Source organism: Bombus vancouverensis, chromosome 18 (assembly GCF_051014615.1).
Source record: "Bombus vancouverensis nearcticus chromosome 18, iyBomVanc1_principal, whole genome shotgun sequence".
Lineage (NCBI taxonomy): Eukaryota > Metazoa > Arthropoda > Insecta > Hymenoptera > Apidae > Bombus > Bombus vancouverensis.
This window is the reverse complement of record NC_134928.1, coordinates 5,304,413-5,326,971: the sequence shown is the minus strand read 5'-3', so window position 1 is coordinate 5,326,971 and position 22,559 is coordinate 5,304,413. Positions and strand designations below refer to the sequence as shown.

The window sequence follows — 22,559 nt, the reverse complement described above, 5'->3', positions numbered from 1 at the left end:
CCAGCTGTTTTTTCTACAACCCGTTTTCACTATGAATTCAATGGAACACCGTTTGGCCTAAAAGGTGTAGCCACCTGAGTAAAATTTCATACATTTAGGTGGACGTATGCACATCGTTCATCTTCACGAACATTTATACGTAAAGTCACATACACGTATTGTCTTCATAGTTGTTCGAAAATCGTGTCTCCTTGGCGATGAATTACAGTAGAGTTTTGTACAGTAGTGAATTACTTAGAGAAGACAGCGCAAGCGAAACAGGAAAAGGTGTGAGAGTCGGCTTAATAAGATACATATCGGTCAAACAATGTCGGCCTTTTTCATCCAACGCTTGCATAAAATGCTAACAGTTATTCTTTTCGTAAAACAATATCAATTATTTATTAGCATACTATTTTTATAATCAATTCGTTATATTTTCTGTATGATTGATCGCAATTAATCGGTCGTCATTCCCGTTACTGGGGGGAAATCAACCTACAGGGGCCCTAGCGTTCCCTTTAACACGCCACTAAGTTCGACGGTTGAGTAGTGTAAAATGATCCGAATTCAATCGTCCATGAAAGAATACTAATTATCCATCAGTCAATGGTTAAACCTTATGTTTAATTTTTTTTAATTAAATTTTTACTGACTTTTTTGTGAGATTTTTCTGATTAAAATGAGGCCAAACACGATATAATTTATATCACATTTATATGTATATGTCGGAGATAAAAGGACACCGAAGCCTTCCCTTTGGAATTTGGGAAAACCCCTTAACACATTAATCTAGATTCTACTATAGCCGCAATTAAGCAATTGTCGTTATTCAATCCGATTGTATTTGTTCGAGATTTGTGATAATGAATTTGGGCTCGAGGCGACAATCAGTCGCCGAATGTAGCCGCGGTCAAGGGATGAACGCTTTCTCTAACAGAGGTATAGAGAAATTCTATAGCTCTCCTTAAAAGAAATAATTGTAGCGGCACTCGACAGTAAACATTCCAACGGTTTCTGTCCCGTGGCTCGCCACACGCAGACCCTATTCTCCGGCTAAGATGATTACCAGATGTCGATGCATCTCCACAGTACATGTTCAGCAAGCTTGAGAACCCGTTATAAATTTTAAGATTCAGTTTACTAAAGTCCTTCAAACAGACAAACAGTTTTTGTCCCAACTACGTGAAGATAGGGGAAATGTATTTTTTTCACGAACGACGCTTCCCACTAGCAACCTTCCCTCAAGGGCGGCTAGCATCCTTTTCTCGATACCAACATGGAAATTGACCAATTGACAGCAACGTCAATTTCCCTCACTTTCCGAACAAGGGCTTTTCTCGACGAATCCGATGACCTCGTGTCCTTAGACACACCCCATCACAGTTTTCCTCTGCAGCATCACCCTGACGGAAAGTCATTCTCTCTCGTGATGTCTCAGTAGCGAGTTACATAGTGTCTTTACGCTTGGTGAATATTCTACGTTTTAACAAAAAGTTAGTTTAGTAATACTTGTACCGTAGACAAGCAAGTTGAGTACAACTTGGACTTTGGAAGGAAGCGCATTTTGTTATTCCGCTGACCGCGGATTCGTTATTGAACGTAGGATTATTGTCATTAGCATCTCGAGTATCTAATTACTACGGCTACTTGTCAAATTCTGTAATAATCATATTTGTACTAGTAAATATCTTCTCTGTTACATAACAACAATGGCTAATACAAATGAAGATTCGTTACACGCACCTAACCCTAATCATAATGTGAACCCGAAATATATATGCCAGAAATAATATATATGTCGGAGATGAAAGGAAAGCCGAAGCCTTTCCTTGGAAATTTTGGGAATATCCTCTAGTACTTTAGTCTAGATTTTATTATAGCTGTAATTGTTTAAAATTTGTGATAGCGAGATTGGGTTCGAGGTGACAATTGGTCGCCGAACGTAGCCACGCTCACGAGATAAGCGTTTTGCCTAACGGAGGTCTGGAGTAGTTGTATGGGTTTTCCGAGAAGTGAGATTGTGGCGGCATGCGGCCTCGAGAGCGGGCGCTACGAAACTAAAGGAAGGATTAACAAGGCGAGGGCAACTAATAAATCCAATCAGTATAAAAAAAAATAATAAATGAAACCAGCTAACGGATTGAACGAGTTACGAACCAAACAAATAAACCGGGAAATAAGAATAACTACAAAAGGGGAAATAATTGAAACACCAGATGTATATATATATGCATGTATATATAAATATATTTTAATCAATCAACTTGGAGAGTTACATATAAATATAAACATATATGCTAGACATGTAATGAACTAGTAAATACTAGAGTTAATGCTTATAATACTATGCAACAAATACAATATTATCAATTTATGAAATATAAGTATATACGAAGTTAAGACTTAATAATCAAACGAATACATAAAATATACAATATTGTATTATTAAAGAAATAAAAGTTACATTGTCAGAAACATATATATATGTGTGCGCATTCTATTAAACAGATACATACTTGAAACTAGCCTACATTCCGGTAAAGAATTATAAAATAAGAACTATGTTACGAAACATGCATGTCTGTATATATACATATATAAATTATATTAATGTATGCTCTTTCTACATTATTGATTCAAATCAACAATCTAAGATACATACTTAAAACTAGCCTACGTTCCGGTAAAGAGTTATAAAATAAGAACTACGCTACGAAACATGCATGTCTCTATATAAACATATAAATAATCTATTTTTCTAAACTACTACTAATCTATGTGCATTCTACAATCTAAGATACATACTTAAAACTAGCCTACATACCGGTAAAACATTATAAAATAAGAATTTGATTATGAAACATGCATGTCTCTATATAAACATATAAATAATCTATTTTTCTAAACTAAAACTACTATTAATAATCTACAAAAGAAATAGAACACACAACGCAACACTTGGGACTAAGCGACAACCTGTCGATAGCCCAAACGCTCAAAATAATTAACACCGCAACGATTCGAGGAATTGCATACAGAAATTCTATCATCAAACACAATTATGTAAACACACATTAAACGCACAATAATCTAGAAACAAAACCTTCAATACTATGTTGTCACAATACAAGATATATATGTATATATGAAATCAAATGATTGACACATAACCTCAAATACACAACACTATATCACTAAAGAATCTGAATGAAAATCACTTTGCCAGAAATATATACATATATACGTGTGCGTGTGCGTGTTCTATCTTATTAAAAGAAATTAATATAAAACAAATAATTAACATTTCACTTCGTATGAACACTATACGGGCAAGAGAAATAGGCATATAAATACGTATATACATATATATATATATATGTACGTGTGAGTGCATATGTTTTGTATTATCGAATGCTCTATAAAATAAACTACTCGAAACAATAAATAACGCGATCAAAGAATTACAAAACATTAGCTATACTGAAGTAACACACAACATAAACATATATATATACGTATATTCACACGAGATATACTACTGTCACTTTAAAATAATGTTAATAAATAAATGTTCTGATTGCGGTAGAATAAGGAAAAACGAGCGACAGACGAAAATTTACTTCGATATCAAACAAAACTAAAGACCCGCCACTAAAACTTTACTGATGACATTTATGAGCAGCCATGTTGGATTTATACGCGTCATGGCGACAGGAATATTAGGGATTAATGGAAGTCAGGCGCGAGAAACAAATCATGAAAACACATTGTTAACACTTTTCTTTAATAAATTTTGTGCGCAACTACAAATGTATAAAAAATATATATATATATAAAAGGGGGGCAATATAAAAATAAAAAAATAATATATATAATAAATAATAACAAACGTAAATAACCTAACACTATCAGATTTAAAATATATATATATATATATATACAACACAAAACAAAATATATCAAAAATTAATAACAATAAGGAACATCAAACAGCGAACCAACGAAATTGAAGCAGCTACACTAAATCAAAATCGAAACAAGGAGCTCCGGGATAAAGTTCGCTGAACTCACGCATACACCAATAGCGCACAACAGGGGAAATTCCCTTTCTCCCAGAAGCATGGTGACGAAGATGCGCCTCCAAAACCTCTTCGGGAATTTCATTCGCAAAACGAACTTTCACGCAACGATCAGTATCAACGATTTCAACCAGAGGGGGTTCCCCTCACAGGACTGATAGAAAACTAAGTTGAAATATGGAACTTACATTTTGTCACGTACGATTCCGAGAAGCCCAAAACTGCAACATCCCGATTCCCACGGAAGCGTACCCCCAGCGGACCACCACCCCGTGGGGGATGGCATTATAAATAAGCATAGCAACATAGCGCAGCGTTCATTAGTTTGTTCATAAATCTTGCGATCGTTTGTTATTACGGCTCATCATTCTTTGCGCCCATTACTGCGTTTAGAATTTGTATAAGTATTTTTGCGTTTCGGGGTCTTTAGTTTTTCGGTAAAGAAAAAGGAGTCGCGATTAAATAAAAGAAAATTTTAAGTCCTCATTACGGTATTAATTCAGTTAGCGAGTTACTCAATTTGTATCGAAATAGCTTAATAAAGTAAAGGTTGGTAAAAACCCTATATTCGAGATTAAATAATAAACCCAACAAACCTCGTCGATCACCGAAACACCTGGAGTAATGGCACCCGATAGCACCTTTTCCTCAAGGTAAGAGAATTAATTTTAAAAACTTTCTTCTTCTCTGGTAATCTCGTTGTCCTCGAGAATTGAATTAAAAACCTCCTATCATCGATTTCATTCATTTTCGCGAACGGTTTTAAAGATAGAAACATTGCTTAAATTTTAAACAAAGGTGTTGTCCGTTGTGTCGGCTTGTGCGAACGGTGTTTTCAGCTACTGAAACATCCTCTGATCTTCGCATTCCTCCTCCCATTGTTGGTAAAATATTACCCGTCTTTGAGCAAGGCTTGCGAAATCACACGAGTTCCACGCAGAGAGGATCGTTAGAATCATCCTCGTTAATTAAACTCAAAAGGCAAGAAGATCGTGGCGACAGACTTTATCGTGGTAAATGAATTGAGTTTCGGTCCTAACGACAAACTACTACGGCGGAATTAAAAGAGAAGAAGTCGAACGTAAAAATAAATTTATATAAAACAACGAACAATCTCATATTCCTATCTAATCCAGCAACGCTAAAATATAAATATCCAGCTAATAAAATATATATATATAATAATCTAAGCAATTCTACGTCAAAATAAAAATCCGTCCAACGAGGAAAAATATTCATTGTACCCAGCTTTAATCCTCTCCCGCGCTAGTATCCCTGCGCATAGCAGGTTAGCCGAAAAGTGAAATTCGTTTACCAGTTGCATTAAGCGTCAGTTAACGCTACCCTTTAAACGCAAAAGAAAATAATAAAAATAAAATATTTTGAAATAGTCTTTAGACTACTTCTGGTGGCAGCAACTACCGTATTAATTAATTACCTAAATCGGAATTAAATACACAATAATATCATTTCAACTTATTTCCCTTCAGATTACATACAAACTCAAACTATAAAAAAAAAAAAAATTTTTCAGTAAAATTTAAACTTAAGATTTGATCGATTTAAACAAACAAATTAATACGTAACATTTAGAGTAGTAAATTTTTGGTGCCAGCGGTGGGATCCGCTTCACGGAGGATTAAAGTTGGTTTAAACGATTTGACACGCTCCATAGTAGATTAAAGTTGTCACACCTGTTAATAAAATATATATTTAAAAAACAATGGCGACTGTAGTGGAATCGTTTGACGAAGAAATGGTTTTGACATTGTCGGAAAAGCTTAAAGCATGGGATGCGAACTTTCGCGATATGAGTGCAAAACTCGCCGAATTACAAAGCGGATTATTCGAACTTAAAACGAAACAGGAACCTCAAACACCCAAATCGCCGCCGACAGCGCAACAGGAAACGATCCAGACAGGTGGACATACCCAGCCAATTAAGCTAAAAGACGCGATCGAATCGGTGCCAGTGTTTGACGGATATCGACCATCGGTATTCCATTTTTTAAGAGCTTGTGAGCGCGCGCGAAATATGATTCCCAGATATCAAGAACCTCAATTGGTAAAATTGTTAGTAAATAAGCTTCGTGGACACGCGTTCCTCGCCATCGAAGACACGGAATTAATGAGTTTAAATGATTTCGGAAACAAATTAAAGGATCTATTCGGCCCAAAGAAATCTCTTAATGAATATAAGGGAGAATTAGGAACGATATTTCAACGACCCGGGGAAGATATATTAGATTATATGGATCGCGTTAGAAATCTTAGATTAGCAATAATGGACGGAGAAAGAGGCGACTACGGCATCATATCCCCCGACGTACAACATACTATAGATTGGGAAACGAGAGAAGCTTTCGTTAAAGGACTTCCGAACGAGGTATATGTACGAGTAAAAATAACAGGGTACCATACTTTAGAAGATGCGTATCGTCAAGCCGTTAAAGCAACACACGAATTGAGACAAATAACCGACAGAACGCGACCCCATCGACCGACACCCTCGAACTATTACAGACGCGATAACGCACGTCCCTCGAACACTAATAACAATATCAGAAACAACCGCCAAGATCGAAGATCAGTACCTCCATCGCAGAATTTTCCGAATACTAATAGACAAAATATCATGTGTAACTATTGTAAAAAAACCCGGACATTTAGTGAAGGACTGTTACAAATTTAAAGCCCGAGTAGACGCCGGATTAATCGTACCCTACGCTTCGAGACTGTCGGGAAACCAAACACGTCCTTCGGGAGAATGGGGCGAGCCACGAGGGAACGATACGCCGAATCGCCCGAGAGTACAAGCGGCAATCAGACGACCGGCGCCGACGGCAACAAACAGGACGAGGGCAGCCACCCACGCGAGATCAACTCCACCACCCATAACGAGAGACGGAGCGAACGCAATGCCGACTATAAGATCGAACGAACAGCCACTAAATACTGTGGGGGAGTCATCCCACAACCAAACAAGGCCACAGACAGAGAATCCAGAATCTCAAGACAAAAGGGAAAGAGCGAAGCACAAGCAACCGGCGAAGGAAAATCATCAAGAGTTGAATTCAGATTCGGAAGGCGACCTCTCCGAATTATTTCAGTAAAATTTAACGATTCTCCAACGACCCCAACTGCACGAATAGTTTCCCCAAATCTAAAAACCAAGACGAGTTTATTGTTAGACTCTGGATCGGAAATCAATATTATCAAGAAACCTGCTTTACCCGATTCAGCCATCATCGACGAGAAAGAATCAATTGAAGTGCAAGGAATTACGGCAACGAGCCTGGTCTCCCTAGGGCAGACGGTAATACAGGTCGCGGGCCATCCGGTTATTTTTCACGTAGTCGATGATTCATTACTAATCGATCAAGACGGAATCTTAGGATCCGAATTTTTTGCAGGTTGTAAAGCTCGTTTAGATTATGAAGAAAAACATATCAAATGGGGAAATATTTATATTCCCTTCGACACTAAGGAGAAAATAATTATACCGAAGCGAAGTTCAATAACGTGTTCAATTAATATCGCTAATCCAGAGATAAAAGAGGGATTTATTCCAAGAATCGAGCCGAGCAAGGGAATCTATTTCGGAAATGCAGTTGTGAGGAATCATAAAGGAAAAGGCTATATAAGAGTAATAAATACTACTTCAAGAGATTACGAATTTACAACACCGACGATGGTAATTAAGCAATTTGAAAATCCCTCCCCGCTTCCTAGGACAGCGTGTAATACAGTTTTAAAATCGAAGGAAAGTAGATACGAAAAAATAAATGAGTTACTACGACTCGAACACTTGAACGAAGAAGAAAAGGAAAATGTAAAAAAAATTGATTCGTAACAATCAAGATAGATTTCATATTCCAAGAGATACATTGGAGGCAACTGAAGTTCTGGAACATAGAATAATTACCACAGATAATATACCAATTAATACCAAACAGTATCGATATCCGCCAATACATCGAGAAGAGATAAATCGACAGATTCAAGAATTGCTAGATACGGACGTAGTGGAACCATCAATATCTCCATATAACTCCCCGTTATGGATTGTGCCCAAAAAACCCGATTCGCAAGGAAATAAACGCTGGAGATTAGTTATCGATTATAGAAAATTGACCGATAAAACGATTGGCGATGCCTTCCCATTACCCAACATCACAGAAATATTGGATCAATTAGGAAGTGCAAAATATTTTTCCACGTTTGACTTAGCATCAGGCTTTCACCAGATCCGTATGTCGCAAGAGGACGCCCACAAAACGGCATTTTCGACACCATACGGACATTTTCAATTCAAAAGAATGCCCTTTGGATTAAAAAATGCCCCAGCAACATTTCAACGTTTAATGAACTCGGTATTATCGGGTCTGCAAGGAATAGAACTATTCGTCTATCTGGATGACATAGTGATTTATTCCAGATCTCTCCAGGAACACGAAATTAAATTTAATAAATTAATGGAAAGACTGAGGACAGCCAAGTTACGATTACAACCCGATAAGTGTGAATTTTTACGGCATGAGGTGAATTATTTGGGACATATAATTAGTGAGGATGGCGTGAAACCTGATCCAAAAAAGGTCGAAGCCGTATCAAAATTTCCACGACCAAAGAAGGCGAAAAATATCAAACAATTTCTGGGACTAGCAGGATATTACAGAAGATTTATACCCGATTTCTCCAAGGTCGCGAAACCATTGACACAACTATTAAAGAAAGATACTCCCTTCAAATGGACGGAAAATCAAGAAGATGCATTCAATAATTTAAAAACAGCGTTAATGACGAAACCCATTCTACAATATCCAGACTTTTCTAAACCTTTTAACCTTACCACAGACGCATCAGGATATGCAACAAGCGGTGTACTGAGTCAAGGGCCAATCGGAAAGGATTTGCCGATTGCGTATGCCTCAAGACTATTAAATTCTGCCGAACAAAACTACTCTACTGTCACGGTGGTCGTGAGAACGCAACGAAAGGATGGTTATGCCTCACATACCTTGGTCAGCAAAATGATGGCTAAGCAGTAATAGAAACTGACAAGAGTACCGCTAAACAAAACGAACTAATCGCTACCCTGATTGAACAATTTGAAAGCCTAACTCACGAGTTTAGAAGCTTTAGAAACAGCACCGATCAAAACATTAAAAACATAAAAGAATTTGCGGAAACTAGCGATAGAAATCGCTCTAAAGAAATACGCGATCTTGCAAAAACCATGGAAATAAAATACGACACCGAGACTGACCAGTCGCAAATAAACGCCCATTTAGAAACCGCTGCTGATAACGTAACGGATGACGAAACTGACGGACCGAACACGTCACAAAGACCACGAGCCGCATCTAGCCGCGCCGCGATTAAACCAATAAACAACTACAACGAAGATCGAGGGCTCGAGGCAGATAAGGCCATACGAACTGTCGAGACACTACGAGGTCGAGATGACGTAGGCGTTGAAGATTTCATCTTATCGGTCCGCAAAGCAAGAGCTAGGTGCAAGGCAAGTGACAGAGAGCTATTATTAGATCTCATACTGATCGAAAAGATTACCGACAACGCGAAACGAAACATACGATATCTAAAAATCAACTCGTTCGAAGACTTATATTCATGCTTAAGACAACACGTATTAACACCAACAACTATTAGCAACTGTAGGGACAAATTAAAGAATTTAAAACAAGGGGCAACAGAAAGTGTACAATCTTTTAACTCCAGATTCCGACAACAGCTAAACGAATTAAATTATGCAGTCCAAAACGAAAACCGCACACCAACAGAACGACGCGTAGCTATAGATATTGAAGAACGCGAAGCACTTAAAACATATTTGCTCAACTTACGATACGAGATAGGACAGATGGTGGTATCTAGCGATCCAAAGAACCTGAACCTTGCCCAACAACTAGCAGCTGATAGAGAACAATGGTTACGAGATGCAAATCGTGTTGCCAACCGCCCAAAGAATCAATCTCACAACATTACATTAGTATCCAAGCGAACTACTACCGATTCACAGCCACAAACTTTTGCTCAGCTACCTAGCCGACCATTAGACAACCGCATGAAACCGAAGTGTCCAAAGTGTTTACGAATTGGACACACAGCCGAAAAATGCTACTCTCGAAATTTTCCATTCGCCAGCCAAGGAAAGATTCCACCTCGAGTAAACCAAACAACGGAGAACCCAGAGGAAGCTTACCTCGAGTTAACTGCACCACCACCGGAAGATTACTATCAATCGTACTGCAACGAAGAGACGGAGGAAGAGCCAGATTCCTCATCGATACCGGAGCAGGAATCAACCTTATAAAAGAAAAAGCCTCACTAAACGTCCAAACTTCTAACCCAAAAACCTTCCTAATGGGAAGTGACAAACATACCACTAACAAAATTTGCAATTTAACCATGCTCAAGAAAAATCATCAATTCTACGTAGTCCCTAACAACTTTCCCCTAATCGAAGATGGAATAATCGGACTCCCATTCCTTACAAAGTATCAATACAGCGTCACTAACAATAAACTAACCTTAGACGAAATTATATTACCATTCCAGGAAACCGATAGCAAGATAAGACCAGGCGAAACTCTAATCTCAGCCCAATACATCGAAGGAAAGCCCACAACAGTATGTTTCATCGACACTGGTAAGCAAATCTGTCACATTACAAACGAAATAGAGAAACCCGATAAACTAAGCCAAATTAATAAATTCGCACAAATAATACGTACCAAACATATTGATCCAGAACTTCGAGAACCCCTTGAGAAAATCCTCATCAATTACTTAGACGTTTTTAATATGGAAACAGACTCATTACCATGTACCAACTTGACAGAACATACAATCACACTCAAGACAGACAAACCTATAAACATCAAATCTTATAGACCGCCCGAATGTCATAAAAAGGAAATCGAGACTCAAATCAACGACATGTTAGACAAACAAATCATAGAACCATCGGACAGTCCATATAACGCACCAATTTGGGTACTTCCAAAAAAATTAGATGCATCAGGCAAACAAAAATGGAGAATCGTTATAGATTTTAGAAAATTAAACGAGCAAACAGACCAAGACGCGTATCCTTTACCAAATTCGGACGAAATACTCGAGCACTTAGGCAAAGCTAAATTTTTCTCGGCCCTAGACCTCTCGTCAGGATTTCACCAGATACCTATGGAGCAAAATTCCAAAAAATATACTGCATTCTCAACCCCACAAGATCACTTCCACTATAATCGCATGCCCTTCGGCCTTAAAAACGCACCGGCGACGTTTCAACGTATGATGGATACCGCGCTACGGGGGTTAATAGGAAATAACTGTTTCGTATACCTGGATGACATTATAATATTCGGGAGCACCATCCAAGAACATAACCGAAATCTAGCCATTATACTAGACAGACTACAAAATTTAGGATTAAAAATACAACCGGACAAATGCGAATTTTTGAAACCGGAATTAGAATACTTAGGACACGTAGTAACAAAGGAAGGAGTAAAACGTAATCCCAAAAAGATTCAAGCCGTGAAAGACTTTAAAACACCAAAGACCGCGACCCACATAAAGTCATTCTTAGGACTCGTTGGATACTATAGAAAATTTATACGTAATTTTTCTAAAATCGCAAAACCATTGACAGATCTCACAAAAAAGGACACTCCATTCTACTGGACCGATAGACAACAACTTGCATTTGACACACTAAAACAAAAACTCTGCGAAGCCCCTGTACTACAATATCCAGACTTTGACAAAACATTCACATTAACAACAGACGCAAGTAACGAAGGGTTAGGAGCAATACTCTCCCAAGACGGACATCCATGCTGTTATATATCCCGAACTTTGAACCCTCCTGAAAAGAATTATTCCACAACCGAGAAAGAGTTATTAGCAATAGTATGGTCAATCAAAAGACTAAGACAATACCTACTTGGTAGAAAATTTAAAATTCAAAGCGATCATCAAGCCTTGAAATGGTTAAAGAATGTTAAAGACCCCTCATCGAGACTCATGCGATGGCGTTTGAGACTCGAGGAGTACGATTATGAAATCGAATACAAAAAAGGAAAAGAAAATACAGCTGCAGATGCTCTATCCCGATTGTATCCTATCACTAATGAAGAAATCCAACCCAATGTAGAAAACCCGGACTATTATGACGAGTATATAGACTGGAAAATCAATATCACCCCAGCTCCGATAACCCAAAAACCTAACAGACCACACTTTAAACAAATTACAAAGACCGAACTGGGAGACTTTAACGAACAGCATTGGTTGCGTCAATTAACCAAACACTTTATTAAACACCGAACCGGACGCTTACAAATAGGAATAAACGACAATAGCTTCAGCACGTTAGAAAAGGTAAATATTCAACTCATGCTAAGGTTTCTAACAACTAGATTCCCTCAAATTAAATTAATATTTGGACAAGATCCGCCAGTAGACTACGATAACGAACAAAAACAAACGATACTACGCGAAAATCATAACGAATTAGTAGGACACTTAGGTATACACCGCACCGTGAAACGAATACAAGAGCACCATCACTGGACAAACCTAGAACAAGACGTTACAGAATTCATACAAAACTGCGAAACCTGCCAACGAGAAAAGCTAAATCGTATCAGGGCCAAGGAACAACCTATGATAACTGACACACCCCTTAATCCTAATGACAAAATCGCAATGGACATATTCGGACCTCTCACCAAAACCAAACGGGGCAATCAGTTTATCCTGTCTATCCAAGATCAATTAACCAAATATCTCATCCTCATACCCTTAAAAGACCAAACAGCCAACTCAATCATTAACGAACTTTTGGATCACTATGTGTACATATTTTCCGCACCAAAAAGTATTCTGACGGACATGGGACGAAATTTCGTATGTAAATTGATGGACACATTTGAAAGGGCTTTCAAAATCCGACACATAAAAACCACTTCTTTCCATCCACAATCTAACGGATCCCTTGAACGAACGCATGCCGTAGTAAAGGACCTTATTCGAACTTGTACGACCGACCGACAGAACGACTGGGATGAAAACTTAAAATTAATATGCATGGGATATAATACTTCAGTACACGAGACGACCGGACATACCCCATCCGAACTAACATTTGGACGACAAGCTAACATGCCATCCTCAATATCAACCACTCCTAGCCTAACCAGAGAACAATTGTTTAACCTCTGGAAAAATCGACACAACGCCTATATAGCTAAAGCAAGACGAGTTACCGAATCTAACAAAAAGCGATACCAGAGGGATCAAATGCGAAAAATTATTAAAACACAGACGATATTCCGAGTAAAAGATAAAGTATGGGTACATAACGATCACAAAACTAACAAGCTAGACCACGAATGGCTAGGACCTGCAGAAATCCTCTCATCCAATCCACCCACCTATCTTATCGAATATTCCAACGGTCACACGCAAAGAATCCACGGTAACAGGCTAAAACCCTACCTTTCAGGAAGAAGACCATAATATGGATCATCATAACACTCGAGTACATTAGAAGCGATCTAGAAGTAAAACCATTGAATTACGCCAACATATTCCTGGAACACATTGACAATTGCTATCTGTACAACGAACAAATAGATATCACCCTTATAGTAGGCCTTAACGATCCAATTGACCAAGTTAATAGATTACAACGCGTAATAGATTTAATAGACCGTCAATGTAAACCACCTTGCGCTTACATACCAGAAATAAGCAGCCTAAAATTTAAGTACAGAAATCTTCAAAACCTGACTCGGCAACTCAAATTATTATTGCGTTATAAAAGCAAACGCGGATTGCTCAATGTCATAGGCTCAGTATCCAAAACTTTATTCGGAACTCTCGACGAAAACGATTTAGAACTCATTAACAAGAACATCGATACATTATTTGATTCCAACAATAAAATAAAAACAATTCTTAGTAACCAAAACGCACTCATCAAACGCGTGCTAGACAATACCAAAACAAATCAACTTGAAAACTTAGCCAACGATATACACAAGATTGAAAACCACAATGAAAAAAACGAAATATTAGTCTCCCTATTAATTCAAACCGAATCTACCATATCAGAACTCCATATAAACATCGACGAAATTTTTAACACTGTTATGTTAGGGAAACAAGGAATCATAAACCCACAACAATTCTTAAAAACACTTGACCAAATAACGAGACAAAACTTTATGACTAACCATATCGAACCTTCAGTTCAAAACTTTCAACTAATTCTAGATCTAAGCAAACTAAAGGTATGGATAAGAGATAACAAACTTATATATACAATAACTGTGCCGCTTTTGGAAAACAATGAATGGAAAATAACTAAAATTTACCCGATACCTTCCAAACAAAACTCTGTATTCATTGCGCCTGTAATAGAAACTGATTTGATACTAACCGACTCAGAACAATACACCTTTGTCGATAGTCACTACTTAAACAAATATTGTAAACGAACGGCAATCATCCACATTTGTAAAAGAACTCAACCGAGTCACAATAGAATCAATTCACCTGAATGCAGATCAGAATTAATTACTAATCGACAGACGGTCAAAACTTGCCCGACTGCTGTCTTCAAGCTGGAAGAATTGACGTTCGTACCTTTGCAGACGGAAAACCATTATATTATTATTCCTGCGAAAAATGTACAAATCGACGTGTTATGTAAGACACATAAAATCCTAGAAATTAGACAACCAAGCTTAATTAGCAGTAAAACCGGGTGCATAATCACATACGATCATAATATTATGAAAATAGGAGGATCACATAAAAATATCTCTTACGAAACCAAATTTAAGAATAGCATATACAGCTTCGAAGAAACAGATGTTCCAATATTAGAGAAAATATTAGAAACAGCTCCAAAAGTAACTCACAATTTTAACCAATATAAAGCCAACCTCGACACATTACAAACACAAATCAGTACCCTGGAATTTGAGCGACGCATAAATTCATTGAAGGAATATGGCATATCCACACTACAAATATTAGGAATCATAGCCCTAGGACTAGGAACAATATATGTAATGTACAAATGTAAACTTTTCGAATGTCTACGCCGATCATTTCCTAAAAATGTACGTATCAAAATACTCTGCCCTACCGCTCGCGTAAACAGGATCGATCAAACATCAACAGTACCAAGGACGGTCACCTTCCAAAATATCACCGAAGACGAAGATGAGGGGATCATTCATCTTAGAAGCCCCACCAGAGCCTTACGCTTTAGCGGAGCAAAGCGAAGCTAAGGAGGGGGGAATGTCACGGTGGTCGTGAGAACGCAACGAAAGGATGGTTATGCCTCACATACCTTGGTCAGCAAAATGATGGCTAAGCAGTAATAGAAACCCTATGTGACCGGCATCCAGCGATAGCCCCTCCACAGGAGCCGGGTCCTTGATATAAAAAAGTACCTCTCGAGTCGTTGTAAGAACATTCTTTTCTGTGCTGTTTGACCATTCTGTATCGTTACTCTGTCAGTGTTCAATAAATTTTCTAATAACAATCAAAATTTAAGTACGAATTTCTCACCTTGCGTGCGGAACGTGAAATTACCCCGAATCGACGTGACACTACCATAGAAAAGGAGTGTCTGGCAATTGTTTACAGCGCAATGCACTTCCGACCGTATCTTTACGGAAGAAAGTTTACTATCGTAACCGATCATAAACCTTTAGTGTGGATGCATTCTATCAAGGATCCTACTTCTAGAATTTGGAAATGGAAATTCAAATTATCGGATTTTGAATTTGATATTGTATACAAAGCAGGCAGAGCGAACACAAACGCAGACGCATTATCTAGGAACCCTCCAGAAGTTTGTTTACCAATCAGAAAGAGAGAGGAAGTCTCACCGATTCGCTATCCTGTCCCAAAAAGATTCGAAATAGACACGTCAACGGAAGACTCTCCCGTATTCGAAGCCAAACCACGCGTCTTGCCTCAACCCAGTGATTCCAAAAACCAAGGAAAGGGTTTTACCCGAAAACATTTTACAATAGAAGAAACCCCCATAAAATATTTAGACCAAGCACTAACAGAAATCAATGTAAGTACAGACAGAGAAATAACCAATCGAGAAAAGGAAGACACGGACACGACAAGCGAAAAAGAAACCTCCACTGTAGTTCCAGAACTAATTCAACAACAAGAAAAGGACACGAGACCTACGATAATTGCGGAACTAAAAATTTCGGAAACCCGAGACTCAATTGCAAGAGTAAGTGACCATAAAGTAGTATTTATAGATATACACGGCAAACCGATAGATAAAGGAGCCTTAGAAATGAAGGAAACGGGAAAATTGCCTCGTTATGAAGATTTAATGTTAGAAAAAGCAAGATTGAATTACGATTCCGGAAAATACATTGTATCCCTACCGATAAAGGAAAATAGAAATATTCCAATAACACCAGACAATTTATTAAACTCGCTAAGATCTCTATTAGACGTAGTAAATGAAAAACAGTTAACTTCGTTTAGCATTAGCAAAGGAAACTTGGAGGAAATACCCTGGCGATATACAATCAGAAAATTAAAGGAAATATTTATGGAAAAAACCTTATCCATCACCATTTGCACTGGAGAAGTAATTACTCCACCTGTGGAAGCGCGGAACAACATAATACGAGAAAAACATGAATCAAGCGTAGCAGGGCACAAAGGAATTACCAAAACTTATCAAAGAATACGACAACACTACTATTGGGAAAATATGAAAAAGGAAATTCAAGATTACGTAAGAACATGTAAGGAATGTTAATTAAAGAAACTCACAAGAATAAAAGCAAAACAACCAATGGTACTTACAGACACACCAGGTAAAGCATTCGATAAAATTAGTATGGATATTGTAGGACCATTACCAAAAACTCAAAAGGGAAATGAATATATATTAACCATCCAAGATTTATTAACAAAATACTCAATTGGGATTCCACTAGGAGGAATCTCGTCAGCCGAGATAGCGGACGCTTTTGTAAAGCGATTTATTTGTCGTTTCGGATCACCGAGAGCTATTCTCACTGATCAAGGAACGAACTTTACATCCTCACAAATGAAGAAAGTAGCAAAGAGATTCCGCATCAAACAATACACCACGACGGCATATCATCCACAAAGTAACGGTTCAATCGAAAGATCTCACCACGTACTGATTGAATATCTCAAATTATACATTGAAAATTCCAGAAATTGGGACGAATGGGTAGAATTAGCTATGTTTTCTTATAATACCTCTGTACACGAAGGAACGAAATTCTCCCCGCACGAATTAGTTTTTGGACATTTAGCCAGAGAACCTACTGGTGAAGTAATAATCGAAGAGAACATGGAACCAACATACGCAGAATATCTCGAAGACCTGTTCGATAAAATTAACACCGTACAACGAATGGCAAGAGAAAATTTAATAAAATCCAAACTAAGATCAAAAGAATATTACGACCGACGAATCAACCCCCAGGATTTTAAAGTAGGAGATTCGATATATTTACTAAAAGAACCCAGTAAAGGAAAATTCTCCGATCAATATACTGGACCATATAAAGTGCTAGAAATCCTGCAGAACCAAAACGTCAAGATTGAAGTAAAAGGGATTCCGCGAACAGTGCACTTAAACAAGCTAAAACTAGCGCATAATCGAAATAAACAATGAATAAAGTGATTTCAGTGGGCAACGTAGTGCAGCAGTGTATGTTGTAGTGCTGTTCGTCGAATAATACAGATATCGAACACCTAAAAGGAAAAAGGGAAAATTATTATATGTGTTTCAATTATTGCTTAAATATAAAACGTGTTAACTCAATGAACAATTAACTAGTGAAAGTGAAAGTTACCTTGTGAACAAGTGATCAACATACAAGAAAGTGTAAGTGCAAGTATAGGTTATGGATCGTTGTTCGTGGAACATAATGTATGACAGCTACCTAAAATAAATGAATAAATTAGTCTCAATTGTCTCAGTGCAAAATACGAGGTTACTAAGTGTTATAACTATATTGTGGATAAATCAAAAGGAAGTGTGACACTGTTTGTCGAATAATACAGATAGCGAAAACCTAAAAAAGAAAAAAAAAAGGAAAATTATCATGCGTACTCCAATTATTGTTTGAATATACAACGTGTTGATTCAATAAAATTAAAAGAGTGAAAGTGAAAGTTACCTTGTGAACAAGTAATCATCATACGAGAAGGTTCACGTGCAAAATAGGTTATGGATCTCTGTTTGCGAAACACCATGTACAACAGCCAGCTGAAAAATAAATGAACCAATTAACTTCAATTGCCTTAATGCAAAATACAACAGTACTAAATGTTATAACAATACTGTGGAAGCATTGCACTGTTCATCGAACAACACAGATGGCGGAAATCTGAAAAGAAAAGAAGTTTATTACAAGTGCTCCAATTACTGTTTGAATGTGAAACGAGCTAGTTCAACGAATAACTAAAACGGTGAAAGTGCAACTTACCTCATGAACAATTAATCACCATACAAGGAAGCGTACATGCATGAATTTCGCAGACTAACAAGAAGAAATAAAATAGTTGATAAAGTATAGAAAGCGGTTAGAAAATAATCAAGATAGATTAATTGAGAGTTAGTAATAAATGTAACCGGAGTAAAGGGATATTTGGTTATGTATTAATCTACGTAGTATTGTGATGTTAATTTGTAATGCACAATAGTGGTCGCACATACAATGCATTATATGTATATATTAAATTAAATAAATTAAACACCACCTTTATGACCACAGATATAAGACGATTGAAGGCAGCCGTAGTAGAAGGCAGCCGTAGTAAGTATCCAAGGCATATCAAAGAATCGGATGATGTTGCGGGAACGATCCAGGTAAGTGATGCAGCAACGAAAGAGTAGAATCTGAAGAATTACAGACAGTGTTAATCTAACAAGTAGATTTTAATCACTAATAAAGAAACCAATTCATATCATACACAAAATAATAGCAAATAGCAAGTACATGCAATAATAAATTAATAGGGAAAATAAGAAAGGTTAATAAACACAGGAATAGGTTAGAAATTAATCAAGATAGACTAACTAAATATTAACAACATGACTGAACTCGGTGCAAAAGAATGAAGTTACGCTACACAAAATATCTGGTAACACAATACACAAAAAACATTAACTAAATTAAACAAGACTTATATAAATGCAAGTTACGTATAATCAAAACAATGACTATCGAAATTCGATAACAATACAGTCCATGCTATCACATTAAGGTAGCACACGGTATTGACACACACAATATCATGAAACACAAAACAATATTACAAAAACATTACTAAGTAAAATTATAGTGATTAACAATTAATTAACTATTTCAACGACACGCTACTGTTGACATTAAACCAACGCCATACCAAAGATACACGCGAGCGGCCATGTTGAAAAATTCGTCGCGCTCAAATACAAATAATAGCCAATAGAATGTAATACAGCATCATAATAGTTATGTTAGGTACTAATAAAAAAAAAAAAAAAACAACAACAAAAAAAAGGGGAGAGAGTTAAGGAAAATATATATATATATATATATATATATATATATATATATATATATTCAAAGACAAGCTATAATTGTAATAAAAAAAAAAATAATAATAAAAAAAAACACAAAAAAAACATATAAACTTTTTTTTATATATTAATAATAATAATAAAAAGTTACTCTTATTTCTAATAAACCCGAGAGTAAGAAACGATTTAATAAATTGTTGATAGGAAGATGAACTGCCTAGTCATCGTACTCACCCTCATCAAAATAACACACGGCCTGGTAGGATATGACTGCAATGGCAACCACCTCAATGTTACCACTATCTCTCTAAACTCCATCGGGGACTGCAGCATACAGCCTACATTGACTGAAACCCAAGATATTTATATACAATTACTTCAACTCTCAGAATTTGAATTTACCAACATAAGGCAATGCAAGGTGCAAATAACTCGAATTGTATATTACTGTGGCATGCACTCTCACACGTCGGCAGTGCATAACGGATTCGCCGAATACCTCCATGAAACAACCGCCCAACAATGCGCAAGGATGCACCAAGACGGCACGTTTTCACTCGGACCACAAAACCTTATAGTTGGCCTAAAGGATAATGCAACAGAAACAAGGTCGCTTGTCCTAGCCGGCAAGCTAACAGACGACGGCAGCTGCCAGGGAACACAGTATGTAGACCCATACGGGAGCTGGGAAAAGGTCGTCGTACAAGCAACAGTGAGGATAAGTTTAAAATCAGCAGTCGTGCCAGTACGGATCGAGGCGAACAAAATTCTACTGAAATCAGGAACGGTATGTACCTTTAGCGAAGGAAACTGTCTAGACGCTGAAGACGGATACACTTATTGGCAACCACAACCACCCTCACCATGCAAATTTGATCAGTACGATGTGCTATATGAAGGAATTGCTACAAAGATCCAAGAAATAAAAACCAACAGAGAATCAGCACAACCAGTTTACGCACTAACAACGCAGGAAGTAACATTTGCACTGACTAAAACCGGAGAACAGCCACTGTGTGGATATACCCTACTATCCACCGAACATCCCAAATTGTTCCTGTTAGAAACAACAAGAGGAAATACGTTCATCTCCAAAAGAAAGACAGCAGTCGAAAACTTGGACATATTCGCATACGTCAACTCAAAATTCATTTACGTAGAGAAACATATTAAACGACAAATGACAACATTGTACCATGATATATTGACACAAAGATGTACCACGCAGAAGAAACTAATAGAGAATGCTTTAAGCTTAGCAATCTTACTGCCCGATGAATTTGCATATACCATAACCAAAACCCCAGGACACATGGCCCTGATCGCAGGAGAAGCAGTCCACATAGTCAAATGCATTCCGGTACAAGTAAAGGTACGACATACAATAGAATGTTACTCGGAGCTACCCGTTTGGCAAGAGAATCGCACTGCATTTTTAACGCCAAAAACACACATTCTAACGCAACACGGAAACCACAGAGAATGTAGCGCGGTATTACCTACACTATACAATATCGACGGACTCTGGCACAAATTCGTACCAAAACCCATGGAAACAATTGCACCGCAGGAACTCCGCCCGGATGTACGTCAAACGTGGCAATATTCAGCACCATCGTCGTTGGCCACGAGCGGAATATACACCCAAAAGGACCTTGATGCACTTCGGGACCACGTCATGTTCCCGGCAGAAAAATCTGCAGTTTTGAACACATTGGCCAGAGGAGCAACAGGAAAAACAATCGTCCCTGGAACAGTAAACATTCTGGGAATGATGGACGAAAACACATTAACGACAATAGCAAAAAATACCATATCAAGCTTATGGATTGGTTTCATGGAATTTGGAACCGTCAGTGCAGCAATATTTGGAATACTTGTAATATTTAAACTAATCAAGACGATAATAGATATAGCCATACATGGATACCAGTTACGTGAAACTTACGGATGTGGAATCGCCCTATTAGGAGCAATATGCGGCTCAGTTACCCACCTGCTACTATACCTCAAAAGAAAACGAAATATCGATGATCAAACAGCACAACCTCAAGGGAGGCCGGCATTCGTGCGATTGCCTTGGAGAGTGACACCTCGAGCATTTTCGTCAATCGTATTTTGCGCCTAAGATTATTTTTACGCTTAGTAAAGAGTTATCTCGTTGGCCGTGGATTCGTTTGAACCCAACAAACACATTGTTAATAGTGTACATTAAATTCATTATTCGTAAATCATATTTTTCATTAATCTTACTATTCGTTAAGCTTATTATTCATTAGACTTATTATCTGTTAAACTTAATTATTCGTATAATTTATTATTTATTAACTTCATTGTTCATCAAATTTATTATTCATTAGACTTAATTATTTGTTAAGCTTTGTGATAGTCTTGTATATACGCGTACATATTGTCACGTCCCGCGCTCCGCACGCGCCGTAACGAGAACAAGAAAACTATCCCATGCAAAACGCGCGAATAAAGATTTGAATGCACAAACGAACACACGGCGCTACGAAACTAAAGGAAGGATTAACAAGGCGAGGGCAACTAATAAATCCAATCAGTTAAAAAGAAATAATAAATGAAACCAGCCAACGGATTGAACGAGTTACGAACCAAACAAATAAACCGGGAAATAAGAATAACTACAAAAGGGGAAATAATTGAAACACCAGATATACATGTATATATAAATATATTTTAATCAATCAACTTGGAGAGTTACATATAAATATAAACATATATGCTAGACATGTAATGAACTAGTAAATACTAGAGTTAATGCTTATAATACTATGCAACAAATACAATATTATCAATTTATGAAATATAAGTATATACGAAGTTAAGACTTAATA

General features: G+C 37.3%; 1 protein-coding gene across 8 annotated transcripts; it reads right to left on the bottom strand.

Annotated features, from left to right (window-relative positions):
* Positions 1-2,211: 2,211 nt before the first annotated feature.
* LOC143304009 (uncharacterized) lies at positions 2,212-22,256 on the bottom strand. Of its 8 annotated transcripts, none has more exons than XR_013060689.1 (8): positions 21,647-22,256; positions 21,198-21,446; positions 19,933-20,045; positions 18,894-19,032; positions 18,475-18,520; positions 18,311-18,399; positions 17,984-18,205; positions 2,212-17,882 (listed from the first exon to the last, which is right to left on the bottom strand). XR_013060689.1 is itself a non-coding variant. In XM_076626287.1 (7 exons), exons 1-6 carry the CDS (start codon positions 21,247-21,249, stop codon positions 18,033-18,035), a joined length of 480 nt encoding a protein of 159 aa, XP_076482402.1. In that variant the 5' UTR covers positions 21,250-22,256; the 3' UTR covers positions 2,212-17,882; positions 17,984-18,032. The 8 variants fall into 8 exon arrangements, 1 of the variants encoding a protein (XP_076482402.1); XR_013060690.1 differs by having other exon boundaries at positions 21,695-22,256; XR_013060691.1 differs by having other exon boundaries at positions 21,202-22,256.
* Between the last annotated feature and the right edge of the window lie 303 nt (positions 22,257-22,559).